Source organism: Zootoca vivipara, chromosome 3 (assembly GCF_965207765.1).
Source record: "Zootoca vivipara chromosome 3, rZooViv2.hap1.1, whole genome shotgun sequence".
Taxonomy (NCBI): Eukaryota; Metazoa; Chordata; class Lepidosauria; order Squamata; family Lacertidae; genus Zootoca; species Zootoca vivipara.
The window spans coordinates 34,062,220-34,087,220 of NC_142586.1; the positions used below are offsets into that span (position 1 = coordinate 34,062,220).

The following is a 25,001-nucleotide window of genomic DNA, read 5'->3' on the forward strand; positions in this document are numbered from 1 at the left end:
TTATCCCTTAACCTGGAGATAGAAGGTGGGATCCACAGAGCCATACATAGTCATTTTGCAAAGGGGTCTTCAGTCTTGTGGTTCTTAAAGAGAAGCATGGCCACATAGCAAGCCATTTTGACATGAAGGGGAATTTCTTAAACAGTTTGTAGAATGCAGTGGTGGGTTACCCAATAGACGGACTAAGCAAAGCAGGGCCACAAAAAGGGAAATATTTTTAATAATGAATTTGAATGAATAATAAAATTTTATTTATTTCATTTTATGTATTGGTATTGTTTTTATTTTAAATTACATATGGAGGGCATCATAATCTTTTAAGTGGTTGGGGCCCCTAAATATCTTAATCCAGCCTTAGTGACAATGGCACAGGAGTCCACAGCTCAAGGAAAAGAAATACCAACATCGAGTATGGTATTAAGCTTACATTAACTATCTCTGGCCACTAAAGATAAAATATATGAAACATGCACTGGATATATGTGCATCTGGTGGCCAAATGATGTCTCAAGAGCCCTGAGTGGGACTCAGAGAACAAGGAACAGAGCTCTGTTCATGCCATGGATCTTTGTGATACACAGGGTGGTTCACAGAACAAAAATGCAGATGAATAGAAAAAGGACCCCATTTCATTCTCTACCTCTGCCACACATGTATATGCTGAGATGCTGAGGGTGTTTGCAACAAGTTACAGAAGATAGCAGTGGGTTAATTAATAAGAATGTGGGAATTCAACTTTTATAAGGTGCATCTTAAAACTCATCTTTCTGATATTGTCCAGTATATAGTACCCATTGATAAATTCTATTAAATGTCTGCTTTGTACTGCATGTTGGTCCATTTGTATGAAATATTCAGCATGTTGGGGCACTGTTACCAGGGTGGAAGCAATACCACTCAAAACTTTGGACTGGCAGTATAATGCCCAGGTGATAACTATGTGATACTTTAAGTGAAATCTTTGACAGCTACTCCGTGACTACACCTGAGTAAGAAGCATAACTGCATGTACATGTTATGAGCTGCGTGGCACCTACTGTTGGGACTATACTGAACATTTCTTGTGTTTAAATTCTGCCACTCCAATGATTTTCTTTCTCCACAATTGCTACTGAAAGGAAAAGGAAAAGGAAAAAAGTAGTTTAAGATATACTTAGCTATGCCAGCAACAATCCCCATGATTTAGAACAATATTAAATGATAGAGTACCATCAGAGTTACTTAGCAAGTTTAGTAGATGGAGGCAAAAGTCAAGTGTAAAGAGCAGTTCATGGGCATTGGTAGCTAAGGAATCTTGGGTAGCCTGCTAACCATGCATTTCAACCAATTTCACAATACCTAATCATGTTTCATAAACACGTCATACTCTCTAATCATTCTTTGGCCTGCCTGTTCCCTGTAATATCATAGTGCCATAGAATTGAAATAGGAAGAAATTACATTTAAGTCATAGAATCATAGAATTGTAGAGTTGGAAGAGATCCAACCACCCACAGTGCAATTAAGTTCTGTAGGACATCTTTAGATGAGGTCACAAAATAAGCAGATTTGGTGGGAAGCCATATTTTGAGATGCTTCTCCAGTTTCCTACTCAACCAAGATGTTATTAATCCTTCATAATCATCTGTGAACAGCTGTATTCTGAGACTTTGTAAGACTTTCTTATGAAACACATTGAAACAGATCCTAGCACATGGTGCTATTTTCAGAATACATACAGGGACGATTCCAAGGATGATAATATAAGTTAGATATGTATCATGTAACTGTCTGAATGTTATGTGTCTCCCGCAATGCCCTCGTTAGCATACCCAGCCCTATGTAAAAAGCTTTTCCTGTTATCCAAAGATCTGTCCGTGCATCATTTTTGTATGTCTCCTGAACCTTAGATGAAATGAAAGGTGTACAAATTGATGTTAATCTTTGTGTAAGTTCAGAGTTTTATATTGTTGCCAACGATTCACATTTGTTTTATTCTGCTCTTCAAATGTTGTCCTTCTTTCTACTCGCCATCAGATGCATTAAGTAAACCTTTTCCTCCTTACAATCTAAGTGACCAGTTTCTTAACATCCATGTCACTCAACACAATCCTATGCATGCTTACTTGAAAGCAAGTCTATGTCTAATACGGCTTAGTCCCTACTAAACGTGTTCAGAATTGTCGTGTTAAAACACATTACAAGGGAGTATGTTGTTTCATCAATGTCCATGCTACTTGCTTACAAATGTAGTAAAAAAAAAATACAGCCTAATGTGACACTGTGTTTTGCACTGTTGCACCTAAAATAGTCTCTTCTCTTACTCTTGACCAGTATAATACAGCCATCCACCTCTCCTCACATACCATGGCTGGCTCCTTTTAAAAAACAAAGCACTTGACTAAACGGATAGATAGACTCTGAGACTTCTCACAGGGTCCTTAGGTTGCCATGCTTCAGCATTAGTATCACCCTGCCAAATCTGCGCATGTATCATGCTGCATCGGCATTTAGAAGGACTGGCATCAAGTACTAGTGGGTAGCATCAGCAAGACTCTGTAAGTCAGTGACAGGCAATCTTGTCACAAATCAAGCCTGAGGTGTGAAACAATGCCACTTGACTGTACATAGGCACCTTGGGATGGTTTTTCATCTAGTGTACTGTGATGGGGATCAAGCACTACAAGGGAGCAGCAGTAAAATCATAGTTCTGCCTTGTGAATGTGCTGGTTGTGGCTCCCATCATGGCACGGATTGCTTAATCATACAAAAAATGCTATGCCTAGAGAATCAGATTTGCTTTTTAAGGCTCCAGCTAGTGTGGGAGATATGACTGGTGAAGTGGAATAGTAGGGAGTAGCTGGCCATCACCAGCGAGGGTGACTAAAGAAAGGGGGGGCACTTTCATCCTTATAAGATGGGAATCAAAGAGTGGCAAGCAGTGAATAGTGGAGGTACTGTGTGTGGCCTAGTCTGATGTTGGTTCTGCGACACTTGAGAAGGTCAAAACAGAATTCATTAACCACATTTACCCCTCTCTTGACACACATGCACACACCACCTCAAGTTCACCCATTATATAGAAGGGAAGGCCAGAATATTCATCTCCCTCTTCTTCCCAGCATCTGGGCTATCAGGTAACCCCTGCACAGCCTTTTGCAAAATGTTTGGCGTGCTGAAAGCTCTGTATAGGTTGAACTGAAGAGAGGTTCCCTTTAGCAGCCCTCTCCATGGGCACATCAATACCCACCCACCCCAAAGACTGTGCACTCCTCATTTCTGTGCGCTCCTAATTATTTACTTGAATTGTATTTTCCAGGTTTTGTAACCCATAAGATTAATAATCTGCACTAAACAAACAAGAAACTGTCATGGTAGCCTTGCCAGTAAAGGTAATTTGGATTTTATCTCTGTTTTGTGTGTATTGCAATAGTTGATGGACAATGGCAAGAGTGGAGCGCTTGGAGCCAGTGCTCGGTGACCTGTTCCAATGGCACACAGCAGAGGAGTCGGCAGTGCACAGCAGCTGCTCATGGAGGCTCAGAGTGCAGAGGCCCATGGGCTGAAAGCAGGGAGTGTTACAATCCTGAATGTACAGGTACATAAGGTCCTCTCTAGGAGAGAGAGAAATGAAGGTTATTGTGGGGAAATATTTCAGTTTGTTTAAAAATGTTAATTTTCCTTAAAAAAAAAAATTCCCCTTCTAAGAGGTTAGGATGATGCACAATATCAACCCCACAAAGTGAGTTAGACTAAGAGATAGTGGCACTGGCAAGGCCCAGGCTCACTCAGTGGGTGGGAATTTCACCCCTGCTGTCCCCACTACAATATTCTAAGCACTCTTGACATTTCAGACCTTCACTCCATGGCAGCGTGACACATGACTGCTATACTGTAATCATGAGATACGAGACAGGACCTTTTTGGTGGTGGCTTCCTCTCTTTGGAACAAGTCTTCTGAGGAAGTTTGCCTAGTGCCAACTTTGTTATCTCTTTGGTGCCATGTGAAGACCATTTGATTGGCCCAGACTTTTTAGTACTAAGGTGGTTTTTTGTTTTAGTTTTCATGGTGGCCTTTTGGCGACCCTGCAAACTGCTTTTTTTAAAATAAAAAAACCCGTTATATATAAAAGAAATTAATGAAAAACAGAACTCATTAAAAATCAAGGAAATGTTTAAAGTGAAAATAGAGTAATGACCACACTTGCTGTTAGTGGATACATATATATCAGCAAACTTTTTCAGCAGGGGGGCCAGTCCACTGTCCCTCAGACCATGTGGTGGGCCGGACTACATTTTGGAGAGAGAGAAAATGAATGAATTCCTATGCCCCACAAAGAACCCAAAGATGCATTTTAAATAAAAGCACGCATTCTACTCATGTAAAAACATGCTGATTCCCAGACCATCCGTGGGTCAGATTTAGAAGGCGATTGGGCCAGATCCAGCCCCCAGGCCTTAGCTTGCCTACCCATGATATAAATTAAGGTTAACTTGATTTTCTGCTGTTTGCAGGGATGTCATAATGGATAATAATAATAATAATAATAATAATAATAATAATAATAATAATGTAAATGCTGGGGGGGTGGAGTGTTAACTAGGTATCAATTAAGAATAGAAGCAGCAATAGGAGTTCATCTTGGACATATATTAAACGGAGAGTGGGAAGCCAATTTTGGAAAATTGTATTGAAAATTGTATTAATTTGGCAATGATTTGTAATTATTTGGAAAATCAAGAAACATAATTGGCAAAAAAATGAGAAACAAACGAGGAGCTGCCTCCAAGTGTGTTACTAAAGGTGAAAGTATACTTTGACCATAGGATCAGATGCCAAAGATGACTCTTTATAAGGAAACCATGAATCCTCCATAGATTCTGGATTCCTTACGTGTTTAATTTGTTTGGAAACAATTTTCAAATAGGAAAAAAAAATTATTGAAATACTGTATGCCTGAAAGATTAAAATACTCTGCAGGATGAGCAAAAGCTGCAAATTTCAGCTATTATAAACAGATTACAGGGATTCTTTCTTAGGCCTTTCGATATGAATATCTGTAGTGAGATAACACAGTGCCGAGGTATTAATGAAAATCATATTGAGAAAAGCATAATAGATATGAACACAAAAACCACATTCATTAACATAAAGAGAGCAGGACAAAGAAAAGTTAGGATACCAGTTTAAATAAGCACAATGTGGGATAGCTATATAAAATATTGTGCGTTTGTGGAACCTAGGAAAACATGGTTGGCACGATCAATCCACATTGACAGTGCTAATCTGCACATGCTTATTCAGAAGTAAGCCCTATTCAGTTCAGGGAAACCTACCCCCAGGCAAGTGTGTTGCAGCCTAGTGCAGCCATCTCCTTTCTGTGGAGATTTAAGCTAATTGACTTGCTTTCATGTTACCTTTCTCTTGGGGCTTGGGATGCTGGGCTCAGAGCCCAGAAGGGAAACTCTCAGTAATGTTTGGGTATGTGCCAACTGTGCCCTTAACTGGGCAAAGGGGGTGATGGAAAGTATTTGGCAGGGTGACATATGTTGTTTTCTGTATAAAGAATGTGTGCACTTTTGCTTGGGTGCAGCCAAGCGACCTTCAGGTGGTTTGAACCTAAGCCGGGTTGCAGCATCTATGCTTTGAAACTCTCTGCCTATTAACATTAGACAGGCACCTTCACTATACAGTGGTACCTCGAAAGAATCTGTTCCAGAAGTCCATTCAACTTCCAAAATGTTCAGAAACCAAAGTGTGGCTTCAGATTGGCTGCAGGAAACTCCTGCAGCCAATCAGAAGCTGCAGAAGCCCCGTTGGACGTTCGGGTTCCAAAGAACGTTTGCAAACCAGAACACTCACTTCCGGGTTTACGGCGTTTGGGAGCCAAAACGTCTGAGTACCAAGGCGTTCAGGATCCACAGTACGGCTGTACTGTTTGAGACACCTGCTAGAAACATTTTCTTTTTTATTTCATCAAGCCAATCCAGACATATAATTTAGGTTTTTTTAAAAAAAAAGTTTCCTGATTTTATCTGTGTATTACTAATCATTACTTTATATTATTTTATGTGTACACCTTTTAGAGCTTTTTTAATTATTATTATTTTCTAAATAGATGAATACAATTTTAAAATGACCATTACAATGACCATTGGCTAATTTTAAACAGGCGGGCCGGTCTAAGGGAATGGCTAAGCCAACAGTGACATTGTGCTTGAGGGTGGGATAGGGGAAGTGTTGAATGACATTTTTTGGCTTGGTTTATGTACCTTAATATTTGTGATCATGCCATTTGTTTGTACCATGACTATTGCATTCTTCCAAGCAGCTAATGGTCAGTGGAATCACTGGGGTCACTGGAGTGGGTGTTCCAAGTCATGTGATGGTGGCTGGGAGAAGAGGATACGGATATGCCAAGGAGCAGCTGTTACGGGGCAGCAATGTGAAGGAAGCGGAGAGGAAGTTAGACGGTGTAGTGAGCAGCGGTGCCCAGGTAAGAAGCTTATAAAGTATTGCAGCTTAGTTTGAGTTCCCAGTTGAACACGATCACGTGTAGCATTTACATTTAAGAATAAGAGCACAGTTACCCAGAAACATTCCTGTGGTACTTTTGGGGGGGAGAAATGTCGGGAGTTATATGTTTGGGCAGTGTACATATAACTCCCACTCATGAATTCCATTTTGACTTTGACACAGAAGGCCATTCTAATGATCCAAAGGCAATGAGATACACAGCCAAATTAAGTTAGAATGATTTTGAGTTGAGGTGATACAAGGGAGTGTTCTCCTATTTGGTTTGAGAGACAAAACCATGCCAGAACTGCAGTGCTACATTGCAGCATAATGCCTGAAAGTGTGATGAGCATGATTAGCAGTCACATTTGACAATCCCAAGTGAATTTTTGGTGGGTGTTTGAAAATTCAGAGATTAAATGGTGATAGCTGACAGTCACTTTAAATATGGTTAGCATCCTTCACATCTGTAAGTCTGAAAAGTGATTAAATGTACAACTGTTTGAAGGTTTTCATAAAATTCATCTGAGATGGTACACATTTAATGGGAATGCCGCTCAGATTCACGGCATCCATAGGGAAAACATAGGAAGCTGCCTAATATCAGGACCATCCAGTCAAGCATGTCTACTCTAACTGGGAGTGGCTCTCTTAAGCCCTCAAGCAGAAAGGTTTTTCTGATCACCTGCTACCTGGAGATTCTCAGAACTGAAGCTGGAAGCTTCAGCATGTAAAGTATATGCTCTGTCATTAAGCAGTGGTCCTTTGCCTGTTATATATAGAATGAAAGCTATGCAAGAGAGACACCTTAAATTAATAATAAAAACAGGCAGGACCAGCCAAAGCACTTTTAAGTCTCATTTATTTCAATGGGAATTTAAGTATGTGTTTAAATCTTCCAGTGAAATCACTTAAAAACACTTAAACATGCTTAACTTTGGCTAAATTGTGTTTAGATATAATTATGGATTATTATTTTTCTTGGTGAAGGCAAATTTTAGTTAAATCATCTGAAATAATAACTGGGCAAAATTAATTGGTGAATATTACTCTTTCTATCCCTGGTTTTCTGCAAACAACAAATTAAGAAACCGTTCATCTAACTGTTATGCACCATCCAAATTATACCTTCTGAACACCCCCTTCCTTCTCATTGTGTGTATCATATACATATAAAATAAACCAGCTAGTAAAACATGAGCTATAAAACCACAAATATAGCAGCAAATTAACAAACAAGTTTGTGCAACAAACAAGATTTGCTATACCGTTAAGTCCCGGGTAGCTGGGTAGCTTGACCTAAAGTTTTAGTACTTAAAGAATTGTTGTTCCCTGTCCTGAAATTCATCATGCAGGTTGGTTTCATTGATCCTTCCCAATAGATGAGAATTTAACCTGTGTTGGGAGGGAGTGTTGTTGGGCTCAACAGAGCTTTGTTTCTCTACTCCTTGGTGACTGTATATGGGTGCTTAAGGAGACAGTGCGTAACGGAACAGGGTGTGTGCAACCATCCATTATGGGCAATGGGAAGTGTATTGCTTTAAGATGCCGTCTCAAGAACAGTTTCTTTCCTAGAGCAATTTTGGCCTTAAATGGAAATTCTGGATTTTGAAGTCATTTTATTTTCATTTGTTTACTATTCTGTATTGTATTGTGCTTATTAGTATTTTAATTCATGTAGAGTGTTTTAATTGAGTTGATACAGCAATCAAGAAATTTCGTTGTTCCCGCAAGGGGACAATGACAATAAAGATCTATTCTATTCTATTTTTTGAACTGCAGTGGCTATGAGAATACACACACACACACAAAGAGAGAGAGAGAGAGAGAGAGAGAGAGAGAGAGAGAGAGAGAGAGAGAGAGAGAGAGAGAGAGTTTTCAATAAAGCATAGGGCAAATGTGAATTGTTTCAATAAGAAGAGCTTCAGATGAACAGCATGGAAAATATTTCTCACAGCTAGTAAATATTTCAAACATACAGTATACAATTTTCCAAGATTGCTACAAGTTACATGTACTGTAAATAGTAGATGATGTTCACCAGTTAAGTCTATGGTCTTGATTCAATCAAGGCCACAATTAGGATGCTCATAGGAATTGCACATATTACTAGCATCAACACATTGAGCACCTAATGGTGGGAAAAGTGGAATATGACTGAATAAATAATTTAAGACTTGATGCAGACACAGTTATTATTGACATATAGCTACATAAAAGTTATAGTTGAAGAGTTTCACCTGGATTAACGGTGCAATCCTGTACAACTCACATTATACTAGTACCAGAAATACACTGTTGCTATAGCCATTGCCAATGTGTACTCAGCCCAGGAAGAAAGGGGGGAAACCCAACACCAGAGCAGCCACAGAAGGGATAAAAAGACAGGATCTCACCGCCACAGTCCATCACTCCGGGACTGAGCTGGCCATGACCCCCAAACACCTCACAGACAGACACAGCCAATTCAGAGGCATGTCTATTACTCACCTTGGCTCCCAGCATATAAGAAATTACAGAGAACTGGGCTGCAGTCAAAGGCACAGACAAGGGAGCCATGCGACACCATTCATTAAAGCAGCCACAAGCACACTTAAGAGGTTTTTGGTTCTTAAAAAAAGGTAAAGAACCCCTGGACGGTTAAGTCCAGTCAAAGGCAACTATGGGGTTGCAGCGCTCATCTCTCAGCTCATCAGCTTTCAGGCCGAGGGAACTGGCGTATGTCCACGGACAGCTTTCTGGGTCATGTGGCCAGCATGACTAAACCGCTTCTGGCGCAATGGAACACCGTGAATGGAAACCAGAGCGCATTGAAACGCCGTTTAACTTCCCGCCACATCAGAACCTATTTATCTACTTGAACTGGCATGCTTTTGAACTGCTAGGTTGGCAGGAGCTAGGACAGAGCAACGGGAGCTCACCCCGTTGTGGGGATTCGAACCGCCAACCTTCTGATCGGCAAGCCCAAGAGGCTCAGTGGATTAGACCACAGCGCCACCCGCGTCCCTTTTTTGGTTCTAAACCCCCTAAGGGTGAAATATTGATCTCCCTCTACCCCCAAAGGTAGGAAGATAGCAATGCAGCGAACAAAAACGAGAAGTAGTAACTGCAATGGAACTCTGCGATGCAGTTTACATAGCAGGCATGATCCAACCCAGGATCTTTCAATTTCAGTGATATTTTCTGGAGGTTGAAAGCTTCTATTAACTTTTACGGTATTTTAAAAGCCATTATTCACGCTTCACTTAATTTTGAAGCAAAACAAATATGTCAAGTAAGGAACAGAGTTTACAGAACTGCTTCTCAAATCGGGGGGCCAGGGAGAACTACCCATAATATAGAAATAATTAATTAGATAGATAATTAATGTATGCAATGGCTCAGCAGATTTGGCGCTAACCTAAAGAAGCGGGTCCACCAACACGTTTGTTGAAGTACAGCTATGATTTCTTTTTGAATTAAGAAGATTCAGTGGCGGAGGTTGAAACACTGCAGTGATATATGACACAGAATGAATTACAAGCTACGGTTCTGCAGATTCTATGGGGAAAGCCATGGCAGTAAAAGTGGAATAGGAGGGCTTTGAATGTGTGGAAGTGGCCTCAGTCGGGGGGGGGCAGGCGTAGGATGTGCATTGATCAGGGAGCCTAGTTAAGAGTTGTTCGGCTACCCCCTTTTATCTTGGACCCAAATAAGCATGAGCAGAGGCATGACTCCAAGATATCTGTGTCGCTTTGGTTTCCCGAAACTGCAGTTGAATATGGACAAATGATAGCAAGCAAAAAGAGCCAATGAAGCTTTCGCAAGCAGAAATAAGCTTGATGTATATCTCTTTTAGCCCATTTCTTCTCTTTCCTTGAATATTTTATGCTTATGCAGCAGTGAGGGAGTCAAAATATACTTTGTATCACGATTCCTATGGACTAACTGAGGGTGCGTGTCTGCATTTGGCTGCCTAATGTCTCTCTGCAAACTTGGGTAAAAATCCAGCAGAATATATCCAGTACAGTATATGTGTACAGTTATGTCAGTAGTCCTGGTGTCCATGCGGAAACTTTGTTGCTCATATGCAGTTCCAGGGTCTGCCTCAATCGCAGGGTGTATTCCAGAGCACATTGCAGCCACCTGGTGCAGTCTGCAAGATATGCTTGGCCGTGTTTCTGACGATGACTATACCAAACTAGGTAAAGAAAGCAAAATATTGAAATGGAGTGCTATCTTTCCTACATCTATAATATGGAGACATATCATTTGGGACATTTTCCCTCTTCTTTCAGATGAGACATTAGGCTGGCTGTGAGATTGTAGATGCAGTAATGTGCTGTTCCAATTAAGGGAGAGGCTCAGTGTTAGCATCAGCAGCAGACTCTGTAGCATTATCGTTCATTTCAGTGGGTCTGGTTTGAGTAAAACTTAGTTGAATACCACCCATTAGATTTAATAAATATATCTCATCACAAGTTATACCCATACCCTAGTGCTACTGTAAGAGAAGACTTCAGTATGAATCACTCCTGTGGGGAAAAGAACAGAATACTTTAGAATTATTTTTTTCTATAGCACTTAAGATGAAATGAAAACATCTCCTTCTCTTAAACATTTGCCATTAAGACATATTCTTGCTCTTCTGGCACTGTCAGCTTTCTTAAGATTTGAGAGAGCTGATGCTGAAGCGTATTTAGCAACCTATTTTTTGCACTTCATATTGGCATCGCTGAAACAGCTGCAAGGGTATGTTTGTCAAGGCACTAACTTGTTGCCACCGGGGGGGTCTTGCTCATTTCCATGAAATGTATTTTGTTTGTAACCTCATGGTAAGAATCAAATTGTTCCAAGTAGACAGGAGTCGCCTCCAGGCTGTTACTGTTTCGTGGGAGGAATTCAGTCACATACTGGAAATATAGACTTGTAGATTTAAAGCAGATTCAGTTGCTGCAGTGGAATAAAAAATAAATTCAACTTTGAAAAAACTCAGACTTTTGTGGTTAGGAAAGTGACAGGGAAAAGCACAAAAAAAACCTGTGTTACAATGATTGATAGGAAGAAAGATAACCTCTGTGTAAACAAATCAGGAGCAAATGAGGAGGAGTGGTCATTACCTTAGAACAGGCATCCCTAAACTTCAGCCCTCCAGATGTTTTGGACTACAATTCCTATCATCTCTGACCACTGGTCCTGTTAGCTGGGGATCATGGGAGTTGTAGGCCAAAACATCTGGAGGGCCGCAGTTTGGGGATGCCTGCCTTAGAACCACCTTGCAAGTAAATCAGGATGAATACTCAATAAGCAGGTTGTATTGAGAAGCCAAAGTACTTTCTCATATAAATATATGAACAGCAAAATAGTTGTCCATGAACCTATGAACAATGAAGACTGCACAACCAGGCATGAGATAGACACACAACAATGGATGTTCAGAATATTGGGTTGGGCCCAAGTGTTCTGCTCTTGTTGGTGGAGGGGGAAGGGGAGGTGAGAGATACAGATACAGATACAACAAGAGTTGTTTACACTGCAGTCTTAATTTAGTATTAAACCAGTTTAATTGGCCTGCTTCCCCAAGACACCCTGAAGTGATGGTTTGATGATGGTATGTTTGGGTGATGGCCTTCTCTTTGAGAGGTCCCTCTCACTCCCTCACAGATCGCTGGATAAAACCTCGGGAGGGATAGCCACAGTAGCCTGTTGCATCAACTGGCTCCAAAGCATGTGCCAGGAATGGGGAACTTTTTTTTCATCTCAAACACCACAATCCCCCACAAAGAACTTTCCAGGGACTGTATACCAGTTGTGTGGGTGGAGACAAAGACACAAGTGGGCGGAGCAATGCTACATTCCAGCCACACACAAGTCACAGGTTTCCACACATACACACACACACACACACACACACACACACACACACCTGTCTTCTATCCAAACAAGTAAGAGACGTTATCATAATTCAAGGACATATTTGAGCATGTATGTTTGTCAAACGCTCTATTCATGTTCCACATTTTTTTTAATTACAGCACCTTATGAAATATGCCCTGAAGATTATTTGATAACGATGGTCTGGAAAAGGACCCCAGCAGGGGACCTCGCATTCAATCGGTGTCCTCTTAATGCTACAGGTACTTTTATTTTGTTTGTTTTTTTAAATCCAGCACGCATGAGCATTATAAAATAAAAGGAGTTATAACTATGTATATGAGTATGACGGAATAAGAGGGGGTTGTAGCCAAGTACATTATAAAAAGAGCAGATCTACTGCAATTAATGAATTTAATTATGTCCATTAATTTCAGTAGGTCTACTTTGCATAAGAGCAACATTGGATTCAACCCACGTTTTCGAAATAAAAAACATAATGTTTTTGTGACTGACTTTTCATTGTTTTCCCCAAACCCTAACTAACCCTCTAGATGAAATGTGTTAAGTTGCTATATTACACGCTTAGCAGCCATGTATTAAACAGTAATGACAGTAATTGATACAGTAGATAGTAGAGCCAGCTTGCTGGAAATTATGGCACCCTCTTCTCAAATTAAAGAATGCTTTAAAGGTCAAGCATTGCAGGGAAAAAAAAAACACGAATGGGTGCTAATTCTTCCTTGCATGAAATTGTATTTGTGTGTGCGTGTGCCTGAAAAGAATATGGAATTATTCTGACCGGGCTTCTTTGGCTCTGACTGTTGTTTCTGTTCCATAAATGCTTTTCCTCTCTCTATTCTTTGTGACTCACAGGCACCACTAGCAGACGCTGCTCTCTCAGTCTTCATGGAGTGGCCTTCTGGGAACAACCTAGCTTTGCTAGATGCATATCAAATGAGTACAGACACTTGCAGCATTCAGTAGGTGCAAAGCCAGCTTTAGTACTTGCTCTACTTATTCCTTGCTAAAAAAAAAACATTGGCATTAATGGGATTAACTGTTTGCTCTCCTGTCAGATCTGCTGTTTTAAAGGACAGAAATACTACTAAGGAGATGGGGGAAAAAATCAAATAGACTTAATTTATTTTCCTCCCACCTTTCTTTTTCTCTCTTTGTGTTTTTTTTTATCACCGTCAGAGTTCCTGTAACTGTTAGAACATTGCAGAGTTTCTGGGTTTTTCATTACTCTCTTTATAAAATGTTTATAGGGACTGGAAGGCAAAGAACATATTTAGGTTTATTGGGAAACGTGACAGTGAATAAATTAGATTTACTGGAGCTACAGTGCAACATTTTATAACTCATTCAGCACTTTAATGGCATGCTGATAAATCATTGACACTGATGGATCTTTCTCTGTTCAAATGTTGCTCTTCGGCTGGGCACAACTACGATAGCAGAAAATTACCATAGGAGATACACACACACACACACACACACACACCTACCCCTAAAGCAGTAGCTAGCTTCACATGTTGAAGTGCCGGATGCTTTCCAAAAGTTAATTAAAAGCCTTATAAAGATAGCATGCAAATTAATTTTCCCTGGTTATGAATGACTATTTGGACTTGTTCCTTGCAAAAGGTGACACTAGTGCTTGTTGGTGCAAAAAAAAAAATTAAAATTTAAAAATCCATTGCAAGTAAACGTGCCCTTTAAATATCCCTGAAATATATTTTCTTGGCGTATTTCTTTTTACCCTTCATATTTGTACTGTTTCATTAACAGAAAGGTGCTCATCCTGATATGTGTTGGTCCTCTTCCTCACCTCCAATGCAAGCACACAGCCAGGGGACAGTGGCAGGGATTGGCAGCATTGGGCCAAAGCCCATTCACCAACAGGAGGGCAGCTGCCAACCTCTGGAGCTCTCTGGCCCTGACGCTGCTCTTCCTTGATGAGTGAGCAAATAAACAGCAACGGGTGGTGGAAGATGAGGGAGAAAACAGAAGTCTTTCTTTGCTTCACCCTTGTCCTTTGAGCAGCCATGCAGACTGGGCTGAGGGAGGGGGGCAAGTGAATCAGTAGTGGTCCGAGGGAAGGGGCTTGACTGAGAACAGCTTGCTCAGAGACCCCCTGAAACTTGGAACTGACACTGTACACTCTAGTGTTTTTACTTAATTTTACTTCTACATTTTTGACTACAAAATGTAGGCATTTCTCTGTTTCTTGTGAGAGCGTAAACAGATGACAATTTTGCATTTCTCTTCATTCAGTTCCATTGGTGCTCAGGCAAGGGCTGTAATGGCAAGCTACAGAATGATAGTGGAATTTGGACCATGATGTGGAAACTCCTACAGAGCCAGTGTGGTGTAGTGGTTAAGAGCGGTAGACTCGTAATCTGGGGAACCGGGTTCACGTCTCCGCTCCTCCACATGCAGCTGCTGGGTGACCTTGGCTAGTCACCATAGCTGCCAAGTTTTCCCTTTTCTCGCGAGGAAGCCTATTCAGCATAAAAGAAAATCCCTTTAAAAAAGGGATAACTTGGCAGCTATGCTAGTCACACTTCTCTGAAGTCTCTCAGCCCCACTCACCTCACAGTGTTTGTTGTGGGGGAGGAAGGGAAAGGAGAATGTTAGCCACTTTGAGACTCCTTCGGGTAGTGATAAAGCGGGATATCAAATCCAAAGTCGTCTTCTTCTTCTTCTACAGAAAAGATGCATGGCTATGGAATTGAAAGCTAGAGGGCGTAGTAGCTACAATATGCCACCACCCCATGCTCTTCAGATGTTTATAGCCTCTTTAATATATTGCTCGTCACTACCGCATTCTCTGTCAAGAAATTATGTGTGCTTTGAGTTTCAGCCTTAATCAGATATGCTGTTTCTTAGAAGGAAATGGGGAACATATTCACCATCCCTGTGTCAGTTCAGTGGCTGACAAACCTGCAGGAGATGAATGGAGAATTAAATCCCATTTTAAATTCTCTGGGTGTTAGGCATTTATCTATTTCCATTTAGGACAAAGCTGCCAAGTTATCCCTTTTTTTAAGGGAAATTCCATTATGCTGAATAGGCTTCCTCGCGAGAAAAGGGAAAACTTGGCAGCTATGATTTAGGAAGGATTCTGGTTCGCCAGAAGTGGCTTTGTCATGCTGGCCACATGACCTGGAAGCTATTCGCCGGCTCCCTCGGCCAATAATGCGAGATGAGCGCGCAACCCCAGAGTCGGTCACGACTGGACCTAATGGTCAGGGGTCCCTTTACCTTTACCTTTGAGACCCAGGTGGCGCTGTGGTTAAACCACAGAGCCTAGGGCTTGCTGATCAGAAGGTCGGCGGTTCGAATCCCTGTGACGGGGTGAGCTCCCATTGCTCGGTCCCAGCTCCTGCCAACCTAGCAGTTCGAAAGCACATCAAAATGCAAGTAGATAAATAGGAACCGCTACAGCGGGAAGGTAAACAGCGTTTCCGTGCGCTGCTCTGGTTTGCCAGAATTGGCTTTGTCATGCTGGCCACATGACCTGGAAGCTATTCGCCGGCTCCCTCGGCCAATAATGCGAGATGAGCGTGCAACCCCAGAGTCGGTCACGACTGGACCTAATGGTCAGGGGTCCCTTTACCTTTACCTTTACAGGAGGAGGAGGAGGAGGAGGAGGGGGGGTTATAATTATTAGTAGTAGTAATAATGATGATACATTTTACAGTGTTAGTCTTCATTTTCATCCTACTGCAGCTTTCAAATGCAAAACTCTGGGATTTGTCTTCCAAGGCAATAAACATAGACAAATATTAGGCCTTTTGGGATGCAACGTTCCCAGCTTCCGGGAACAAGGCCAATTCCACATGTTCCTCCTTCATTCCTCCCCTAACATGCCACTTTCAACATGGTTGTTCTGCTTTCTTTAAACCATGGTTCCCCACTATGGCCCAAATGGGAAACTGGTTTAATGCTGGATCTTAGATCCTGGTTTGATCCATCTTTAAGAACCTGCTTAGTAAACCCATCATTAAATTATAGTTCCCCATCCTGCAGTTGGATGTAATGAGGAACCATGGTTCAAAGAGGCCAGGTTCATAGCACCATAAAGAATAATTTGAGGGAAAGGAGCAAGGCAATATGGGTGAGGGGAGCACATGGACCTGAGGCTCATTCCTGCCTTAATCAACTATGGCTTAGGATGCTAGGAACGTCACATCCAAACTGGCCAACTATAACCTAAAGGTGATAAACAATTAGAAAGAAAATGGGCATATCTGTAAACTCTAGATAGTCTGGAAGGACATACAACATTTATCTTCTTGGTCGAAGCTATATCTCAGCCTGACATATTGGGAGCCATGAAGGTATCTCTAGATGATAGATAGATAGATAGATAGATAGATAGATAGATAGATGATAGATAGATAGATAGATAGATAGATAGATAGATAGATAGATAGGACTTCTCTGCTCCTTACAAGTTCATGCCATAATTTTGCTTTCACTCTTGCCTCACATTCTTGCAAATGCTGAGATGAAATGTAATTTGATCAAAAGAACTCTGAGGTGAATAATGATTTGCTTCAGCTGCAGCTCATTAGAGCTGATTTCAATTTTTTTCAAATTATATTACAAGGGCCGCATATCATCCAGTCTCTCTCTTCCTCGGCGAAATGAGTGTTCTGAAACCGGGAATGAAAGGCTTCCTCTTTCACAATTTATTCCTTCCCCAGACAGTTTATTAAAAAGGAGTCAGCCTAAAGTTATTATTATTATTATTATTTATTTTAAATGGATTTGAATTTGGAATGATGGTCATCCACTCTCTGCAAAAGCTCGTTATTTTTACCACTGGCTTTTGTTCCAAAACCATCTCCTCTCCATTCCCTATATTGTGCTTAACCCCATTCAGTGGATTTGTAACTGGCTGGCTGACCGAACCCAAAGGGTGCTCATCAATGGCTCCTCTTCATCCTGGGGAGAAGTGACTAGTGGGGTGCCACAGGGTTCTGTCTTGGGCCCAGTCTTATTCAACATCTTTATCAATGACTTGGATGATGGGCTTGAGGGCATCCTGAGCAAGTTTGCAGATGACACCAAATTGGGAGGGGTGGCTAATACCCCAGAGGACAGGATCAAACTTCAAAATGACCTTAACAGATTTGACAACTGGGCCAAAGCAAACAAGATGAATTTTAACAGGGAGAAATGTAAAGTACTACACTTGGGCAAAAAAAATATGAAAGGCACAAATACAGGACGGGTGACACCTGGCTTGAGAGCAGTACATGTGAAAAGGATCTAGGAGTCTAGGTAGACCACAAACTTGACATGAGTCAACAGTGCGATGCAGCAGCTAAAAAAGCCAATGCAATTCTGGGCTGCATCAATAGGCATATAGCATCTAGATCAAGGGAAGTAATAGTACCACTGTATCTGGTCAGACCTCACCTGGAGTACTGTGTCCAATTCTGGGCACCACAGTTCAAGAAGGATACTGACAAGCTGGAACGTGTCTAGAGGAGGGCAACCAAAATGGTCAAAGGCCTGGAAACAATGCCTTATGAGGAACGGCTTAGGGAGCTGGGTATGTTTAGCCTGGAGAAGAGAAGGTTAAGGGGTGATATGATAGCCATGTTCAAATATATAAAAGGATGTCGTATAGAGGAGGGAGAAAGATTGTTTTCTGCTGCTCCAGAGAAGCGGACACGGAGCAATGGATTCAAGCTACAAGAAAGAAGATTCCACCTAAACATTAGGAAGAACTTCCTGACAGTAAGAGCTGTTCGACAGTGGAATTTGCTGCCAAGGAGTGTGGTGGAGTCTCCTTCTTTGGAGGTCTTTAAGCGGAGGCTTGACAGCCATCTGTCAGGAATGCTTTGATGGTGTTTCCTGCTTGTCAGGGGATTGGACTGGATGGCCCTTGTGGTCTCTTCCAACTCTATGATTCTATGATCCCTTTCTATGGAGGCGCAGGCTGCAGCTACAACAAAGGCGGCATTTTTCCAAGGTTACAAATGCTTGTCCTTGTACATGATTCAGGGAGAAGTGTTTCAAGGAGACTTATGCATAGGGTGTTTGCACCTGTTGTCCACACTTCACATTTGTTGTTAAATATACTATGCCTTGCATGGCATAGTCGTGGAAAATGCCATGGCAGCAAGTGTGCAATCATCAAGGCAGTAGCTTGTCCCCTCATGTATGCTGAGTGTTCTGTTATCACAAAAGCAGCAACAAGCAGCTATTCCTAATCCTGTGCTGCAGCAGTATTTATTTCCAGACTTCATCCTGCAATGAAAGACTTTAGAGGTCAAGAGTTAGCACCTGTGTACTAATGTTGTGTGTAATGAAAGGGACAAAAAGAGATACAGGAGCAGAAGGAAATGCAGAGTTCATCCTCTGGCCTCTAAGGCATTTTTTTTGCAGTGCAAAATTCTACATAAATGTAACTGCTTTATACTTCCTTTCCCTCCACATCTTTCCTTTGAGAGGTGTTCTAGGAAGCCTACATCAGGAGTCTGAGCATTTCCCAGATATGATAGATACACGTTGTTCAGTTGCCAGTTGTTCAGAGAGCCAGTGTGGTGTAGTGGTTAAGAGAGGTGGACTCGTAATCTGGTGAACCGGGTTCGCGTCTCCGCTCCTCCACATGCAGCTGCTGGGTGACCTTGGGCTAGTCACACTTCTCTAAAGTCTCTCAGCCTCACTCACCTCACAGTGTTTGTTGTGGGGAGGAAGGGAAAGGAGATTGTTAGCCACTTTGAGACTCCTTAAGGGGGGGGGTGAAAGGCAGGATTTCAAGTCCAAACTCTTCTTCCTCTTCTTCTTGCCAGATATTGGCCAGAGGACCAGGAAATTCAATTTATGCTGTGTTGCTAGGGTAGCCAGTTGAAGAAGACATGGCTTCTGCACCTTTAATAGTTGTGTAGAGAGGGCATGTGAGCAGAAGCTGATTGCCATGCATGCTTCACTTGCTGAAATCCCCCCTTACAGTATATGGAACTATTAAGCTCATCTTTTTCACCTGGCCACCTTAGGTGTTGTAGAATCCCCCAAACCCAACAGGTTCCTAAATGCCTATCGTTATTCTGCTACAGAAACAGCTTAAACAGCATGTTTTGCATTGAATTCTGATTCCTGTGTATTCTTGAGGCTTTTAGACCACCTTCTGTCTTAAATGCAGGATGATGGTAAGTTTGATTGCACTGTGATATCCTAATTCCCAGCACTGGATTTTGTTTGCAACTGTTTATTTTGCATAATGGGGGGGGGTTGTTTTGAAGTGTATGTTCTTTAGCCTTTTTCAAAAGGTTAATTCCTAAGAACTGTACTTTTATTTAGACGCAGGATGAGTTGAAAGTACATCAGCTGTTCTATGCAGATGGGGGGTGGGCGGGCTCAGTGGTGGTTCTTTATCAGAAGCGGCAAGAGGTAAAATGTGGGAAGGGATTATCACAGAAATGGAGGTGCAGGGAGTATGGAGCCAACTGACTGCATATTCTAGTTGCCACACATCACAGAGAAGTGTTTGACTACCATTTCCACTGGTGTTAGCATCTTGTCATTTCAAGGGCGCTGAGAAATTCAGCAGCAAATAAACTTCAGTTACGTGAGGAGTCAAGACATAAAACAAGGGCAATGTCTACATCTTGCCCTCTGCGGCCAGCACCTCAGCTTTTTCCTGTCACGAAATAAGAATTACTTCCTGCAAAACTGAGAGTACATCACCCGAATTACTATGAAAACAAGGAATGCAAAGATACATACAAAAAAATTAATCAAGCATCTATGCCATTTAATATTTTGTGGAAAGAAACAATTGGAAACAAAATCGTATATCTCCATGCCACAATGCTTTTTGTGTAATAGTTCGGGAATTATGATTCTATTCTTGTAGCATCCAATTAATGAATGACTTACGCAACAAGCCATGCATACCTTTTTAAAACTATCACGTGGATGCTGAAGAGAAGAAATTGCTTGAATTTTGCATTTTTGTGCTTAAAGAAACAACAACCCTGTATTCACCTTGTGTCTTCAGTTCTGTACTCTGTTAAGCTTTCTTATTTTTCTTTTCTTATTTGTTACATTCAGTATGGAAAGAAAAAAAGTATGGACACAATCCAGACACGTTGACAGGATTACCATAGGCTCAACAGAGCCCTGTTTTTTATCCATCCTATATTGCCACCAACACAAAGTCTCACATACCCCCACCCATCTTTTCCCCTTACTGTTCTTTAGGGAACAATGAACTTGCTCTGAACAGATGAGAAAAGTATCAGTGGGAATATGGTGAATGTGTGCACACTTCCCATTCCCCAATATGGCCCGTAATTCTGCCTGCATGAATATTCCTTTGCTCACATAGGGAGAGTGGCAGGGGGAGGAACTCCTCCACACGCAGGTACTATGCCTCTGGTGAACATGAAACGATAGAATTTTAATTCTCAGCCATAATTTGAGATACATTGCAGCACAACAAATGTAATTTAATGTTTGCAAAACATACAGTATATCTGTAGCTAGAGATACCAATATTGAGATGAAAACCAAGTGCCATGACACAGTTTCAAAAAAACAGGGTTCATTTGAAGAACACTTGCTGTTTAAAACCCAAAGTCTTAGTTCCTTGAATGAGAAGACCCATGCAATTTAACTGCTGGCTATAATATCTCTGTCGCTCTGTGTGTGCATGCACGTGTCACTAGCTTTCTCGGAGACCTCATTCTCCTTTCCTTTGATTTTTTTTTCTCTTGTCAATTTACATTACGTAAAGGCAGAACACAAAAATCTTAAAGCCATGGCCCATGGTTAAGCACCAGCAGCAGCCAAATTGTTCACACAGCATCCCAGTGTCAGCAGGTTTAATCGGCGACAATTGCAGTATTTAGAGAAAAGAATGAATGCTATAAAGCAAACATGGGGAGAATTTTAAAAATGAAACTATTTCCAGAGGTGTATCTACTCCATTTGCTCTATCTGCCCTTGCTTTCTGATGAATATTGTACCTCTTAGTGCTACAAATCCTATGTGCTTCAATTTTTCTGCTTCATTTATATTTATTTTATACATTTTTCCAAAATTACCTTCGCAAGGTGAAGACTTGAGAAAATGTACAACAAAAATAGTAAGAACATATATGTACATATATGTAAAAACCACAAAACCTAAGGAAGTTATGCAGCAGCAGCTAGTGGTTTCACCCAAAGCCAGACAAAGTAGGTCAATTCTTGAAACTAAGCAGTAGATATATTTCACAGGAATAATTCTATACCAAACACAATAGAGAAATAAATTTTGTAATAATTCTACTACATGCGGAATTTTATAGAATTATAGAATTGTAGAGTTGGAAGGGAGCCCAAGGGTCATCTATTCCCAACCCCTGCAATGCAAGAATCTCAACTAAAGCATCCATCACATATGGACAGATTTTCTTACCATATACCTGGCCGTGCTTCATTGTTTATTGTTGAATTGTTGGAACACTCTGTTATTCTTCTTTGTGTTATAGATAGATAGATAGATAGATAGATAGATAGATAGATAAGATAGATATAGATATAGATATAGATATAGATATATTCTACTACATACAACAAAATTTACATAACAAATACCGCTCAAAGGTTTGCAGACCCACTGAAATTAAAGTAAGGTCCATTCATTTAAATGGGTTCACTCTGTGTAAGTAGAATGACTGTTGAACACAGCCCTATAGGGTGCAATCCTGTGACCCCTGGGAGGATGACATAGGATGTGGGTGGGTAGGTGGGAGAGAGAGAGAGAGAGAGAGAGAGAGAGAGAGAGAGAGAGAGAGAGAGAGAGAGAGAGAGAGAATGAGGGACGGAGGGAGGGAGGGAGAACCGATGTTGGATCTCTACTACTTTGGCAACTTTCTCAACCCTGACCCAGCCAGGGAGCCCTGACATTGTTGATGTAATTTTAATCTGTATTTTCAGTATTTTGTTTTCAAGTATGATTTTGAGGTTTTCTTCTGTCAACTAAGTGACGTATGAATTTTATGTATTAAATAATTAAATTATTTAACCTGAAGGACCCACATCAAATTACTAATGAATCCTTAACATCCATATCAATCTGCAAAGGTTTCAAAGTAAGTATAGTTACACCCATTCACAATCCTTGTGATATTTCCTTACAGCCTTACTGTACCCCACCAACCCGCTTTGGTTTTTAGTAGCTATAGTAAACTGGAAAAGAAGTAGCTGTACACTGCACTTTTGGTTTCCAACTTTACACCATGTAGCCTACTGTGTTTCAGCAAAAATAGGGCGCTCTGGATCCCAGATCCATGTCCACTAACTAATGAAAGCCAATTTTCCAATATGCACATCTATTGTGAGACGGCAGCTGAAGTGCCACTTTAACAGCTCCTTTATTCCACCATCTTGTGGCTCATAAACTGCATCTTAATAAGCCTGCATGTGAGTGCACTAAAATATGACCTTCACATAGGAAGAATAGCACTGTCGACCAGAGCAACTTTCTTCAGCAATGTAAGCTTCCCCACCCCCTACACATTAACCTGACAACTACAAGAAGTTGAGTTATAATCAGAATCTCAGTCAAAATATATATCAAGTAACAACTTCTCCTTTTTGTAGTTTGGAACACAACACATATTTGCCTCACTTTACAAAGGGAAGCCATCCATCTGAGCCCAGATTATTCTTACCAAATCACTCTAATAGTACCTTCAGTCTAAAGCAGGGATGGCTAACATAAAGACCTCCAGATGTTGTCCTGGCCAGTGATCAGGAATGTTGGGAGCTGTTGTCCAGCAACATCTGGAGGAACACAAGTTCCCCAGACGTGATCTAAAGACCACTTTATGGAATGATATTGTAGTATATGGAGTATGTGAAGAATGGTTAATAAACTTGCAGCAGACACGCTTGTCATGGTTGATCACAAAATAAAACACACAGGTCAGGATTCAACTTATGAAAAGTTCCACTTACACAATGGGGTTTCATACCATGTCCCTGTGTCCCCTGAAATTGAGTTGGGGAGGGGATCAGGAGAGCTCCTAGAACCGGGGGGGGGGGGGTGATTGTTCCATCTGACAAGCCAAAAGGCCTGCACTGATGGAACAATCAGAAGAGTGCAGTGTTTGATTCTACCTCTGGTTTCAAGTTCATTTCCGTGCCAGATTTGAACAGATTATGCACTCCTTATGCAACTCGCTATGGTCAGAGCCTACAGACAGACAAACACAGAGCTCAACACTGTATAGCAATATGGAAGGATTTGTGCAGGAAACTATTTTCACAGGCAAAAAAATCTTGGCATTTGCCTTGTTGTTGTTGTTTAGTCGTTTAGTCGTGTCCGACTCTTCGTGACCCCATGGACCATAGCATTTGCCTTAGGTATTTACAAAACCGATTAGGGAGAGATGGCAGTCCCCATGAGCTTGTTCTCCATCCTGCCTCTCCCTGGGCCCATTTGAGCATTTTTCCTCAAAGTATTGGGACCCTTTCTTGATAGTTGTAAGGAGTGATAAAATAAGTTGAAGGTGGTTGTTTAAAAAGTGATGGCTGCCATTTTTTATGGAGGCTATTGTGGCATGCATCTCTCTGAAGCCATTTATCTTTTATCATTTGCTCTTTAGGAGGGCATCTTTCACTTTTCATTTTTACTTATGTACAAAAAGCAATATGCTGGCTTTGTAACATCCCCCTGCTGCATGCTGTAATATATCTATTGACTTGGCTTAAGGGGCAGATGAAACTAATGGATTTGCACCAACTGGCAGCTAAGGAGAAAAGTGTAATAGACGGTCCCCATAAATTCTGCATATGGATATAGTGATTCATAGATTTTGTCTTTCCATGGGAACCGGTTCCCTTTGTTCTCAACATTTACCCTATGTCAGGCTTTCACAACTGGATGACTAGGTATTTGTTTTGTATAGTTTTTAAACTCTTCTGTCTCTTCTGCAACTATTTTAAACTGATTTTATTATATTTGGTACATTGCCTTGGGATATACATGTAAAGTAAGTAATAAATACTACAAATAATACATATAAACCTACAGCTACCAGTCATAAGAACTGTGGTAGCATCGGACACCAAACCCAGTCCCATACCCTGAAGTAGCTTCCTTTTGTATTCTTCAAATGGATTAGGCCACACAATCCAAACAAACAGGAGAACAAGAAAAGAAGAAGCATATGAATGTCACCCGGAGACTGACGGGAATGGGATTTAACATCCCGCAAAACCATGTGTGCAAATTAGAGTTTATTATGCCAAAATAAATTTTAACAAGCTTGAAACCTATTGGTTGCTCATCTTTAGGGATAAATCGCTCAAAAACATAGTGAGCCTGAAACAGCCACATTCTATTGTGATGCTCTTTTCAGAGAGACACTCTTATCTCTAAGGCATCAAAATACAGAAGAACCTATAAATCAAGGTTTTGCCAGTGACTTGAATAGAATGTAGATTGCTCTCATAAAGTGGTTATTTATGTAGTCTGGCAATGTAATGTGTCTGAAGTTCTCATACAAAAAAGTATATGAAAGCTAAGTATAATGACTGCAGCTGTGTGTGGGGTTTTTTGTATGTGTGTGTGTGTGTGTGTGTGTGTGTGTGTGTGTGTGTGTGTGTGTGTATTTAATAACATGCCTCCAGATTCT

At 41.0% G+C, this 25,001-nt stretch overlaps 1 protein-coding gene across 2 annotated transcripts in view; it reads left to right on the forward strand.

Annotated features, from left to right (window-relative positions):
• Window positions 1-25,001, forward strand: part of ADGRB3 (adhesion G protein-coupled receptor B3) — a 434,966-nt gene that overhangs the window by 169,281 nt on the left and 240,684 nt on the right. For both annotated transcript variants that reach the window (XM_035109688.3, XM_088665841.1), the window contains exons 6-9: window positions 3,413-3,577; window positions 6,312-6,476; window positions 12,511-12,612; window positions 13,226-13,332. In XM_035109688.3, coding sequence (XP_034965579.1) covers window positions 3,413-3,577; window positions 6,312-6,476; window positions 12,511-12,612; window positions 13,226-13,332 — 539 coding nt within the window. The remainder of the gene's footprint in view (window positions 1-3,412; window positions 3,578-6,311; window positions 6,477-12,510; window positions 12,613-13,225; window positions 13,333-25,001) is intronic.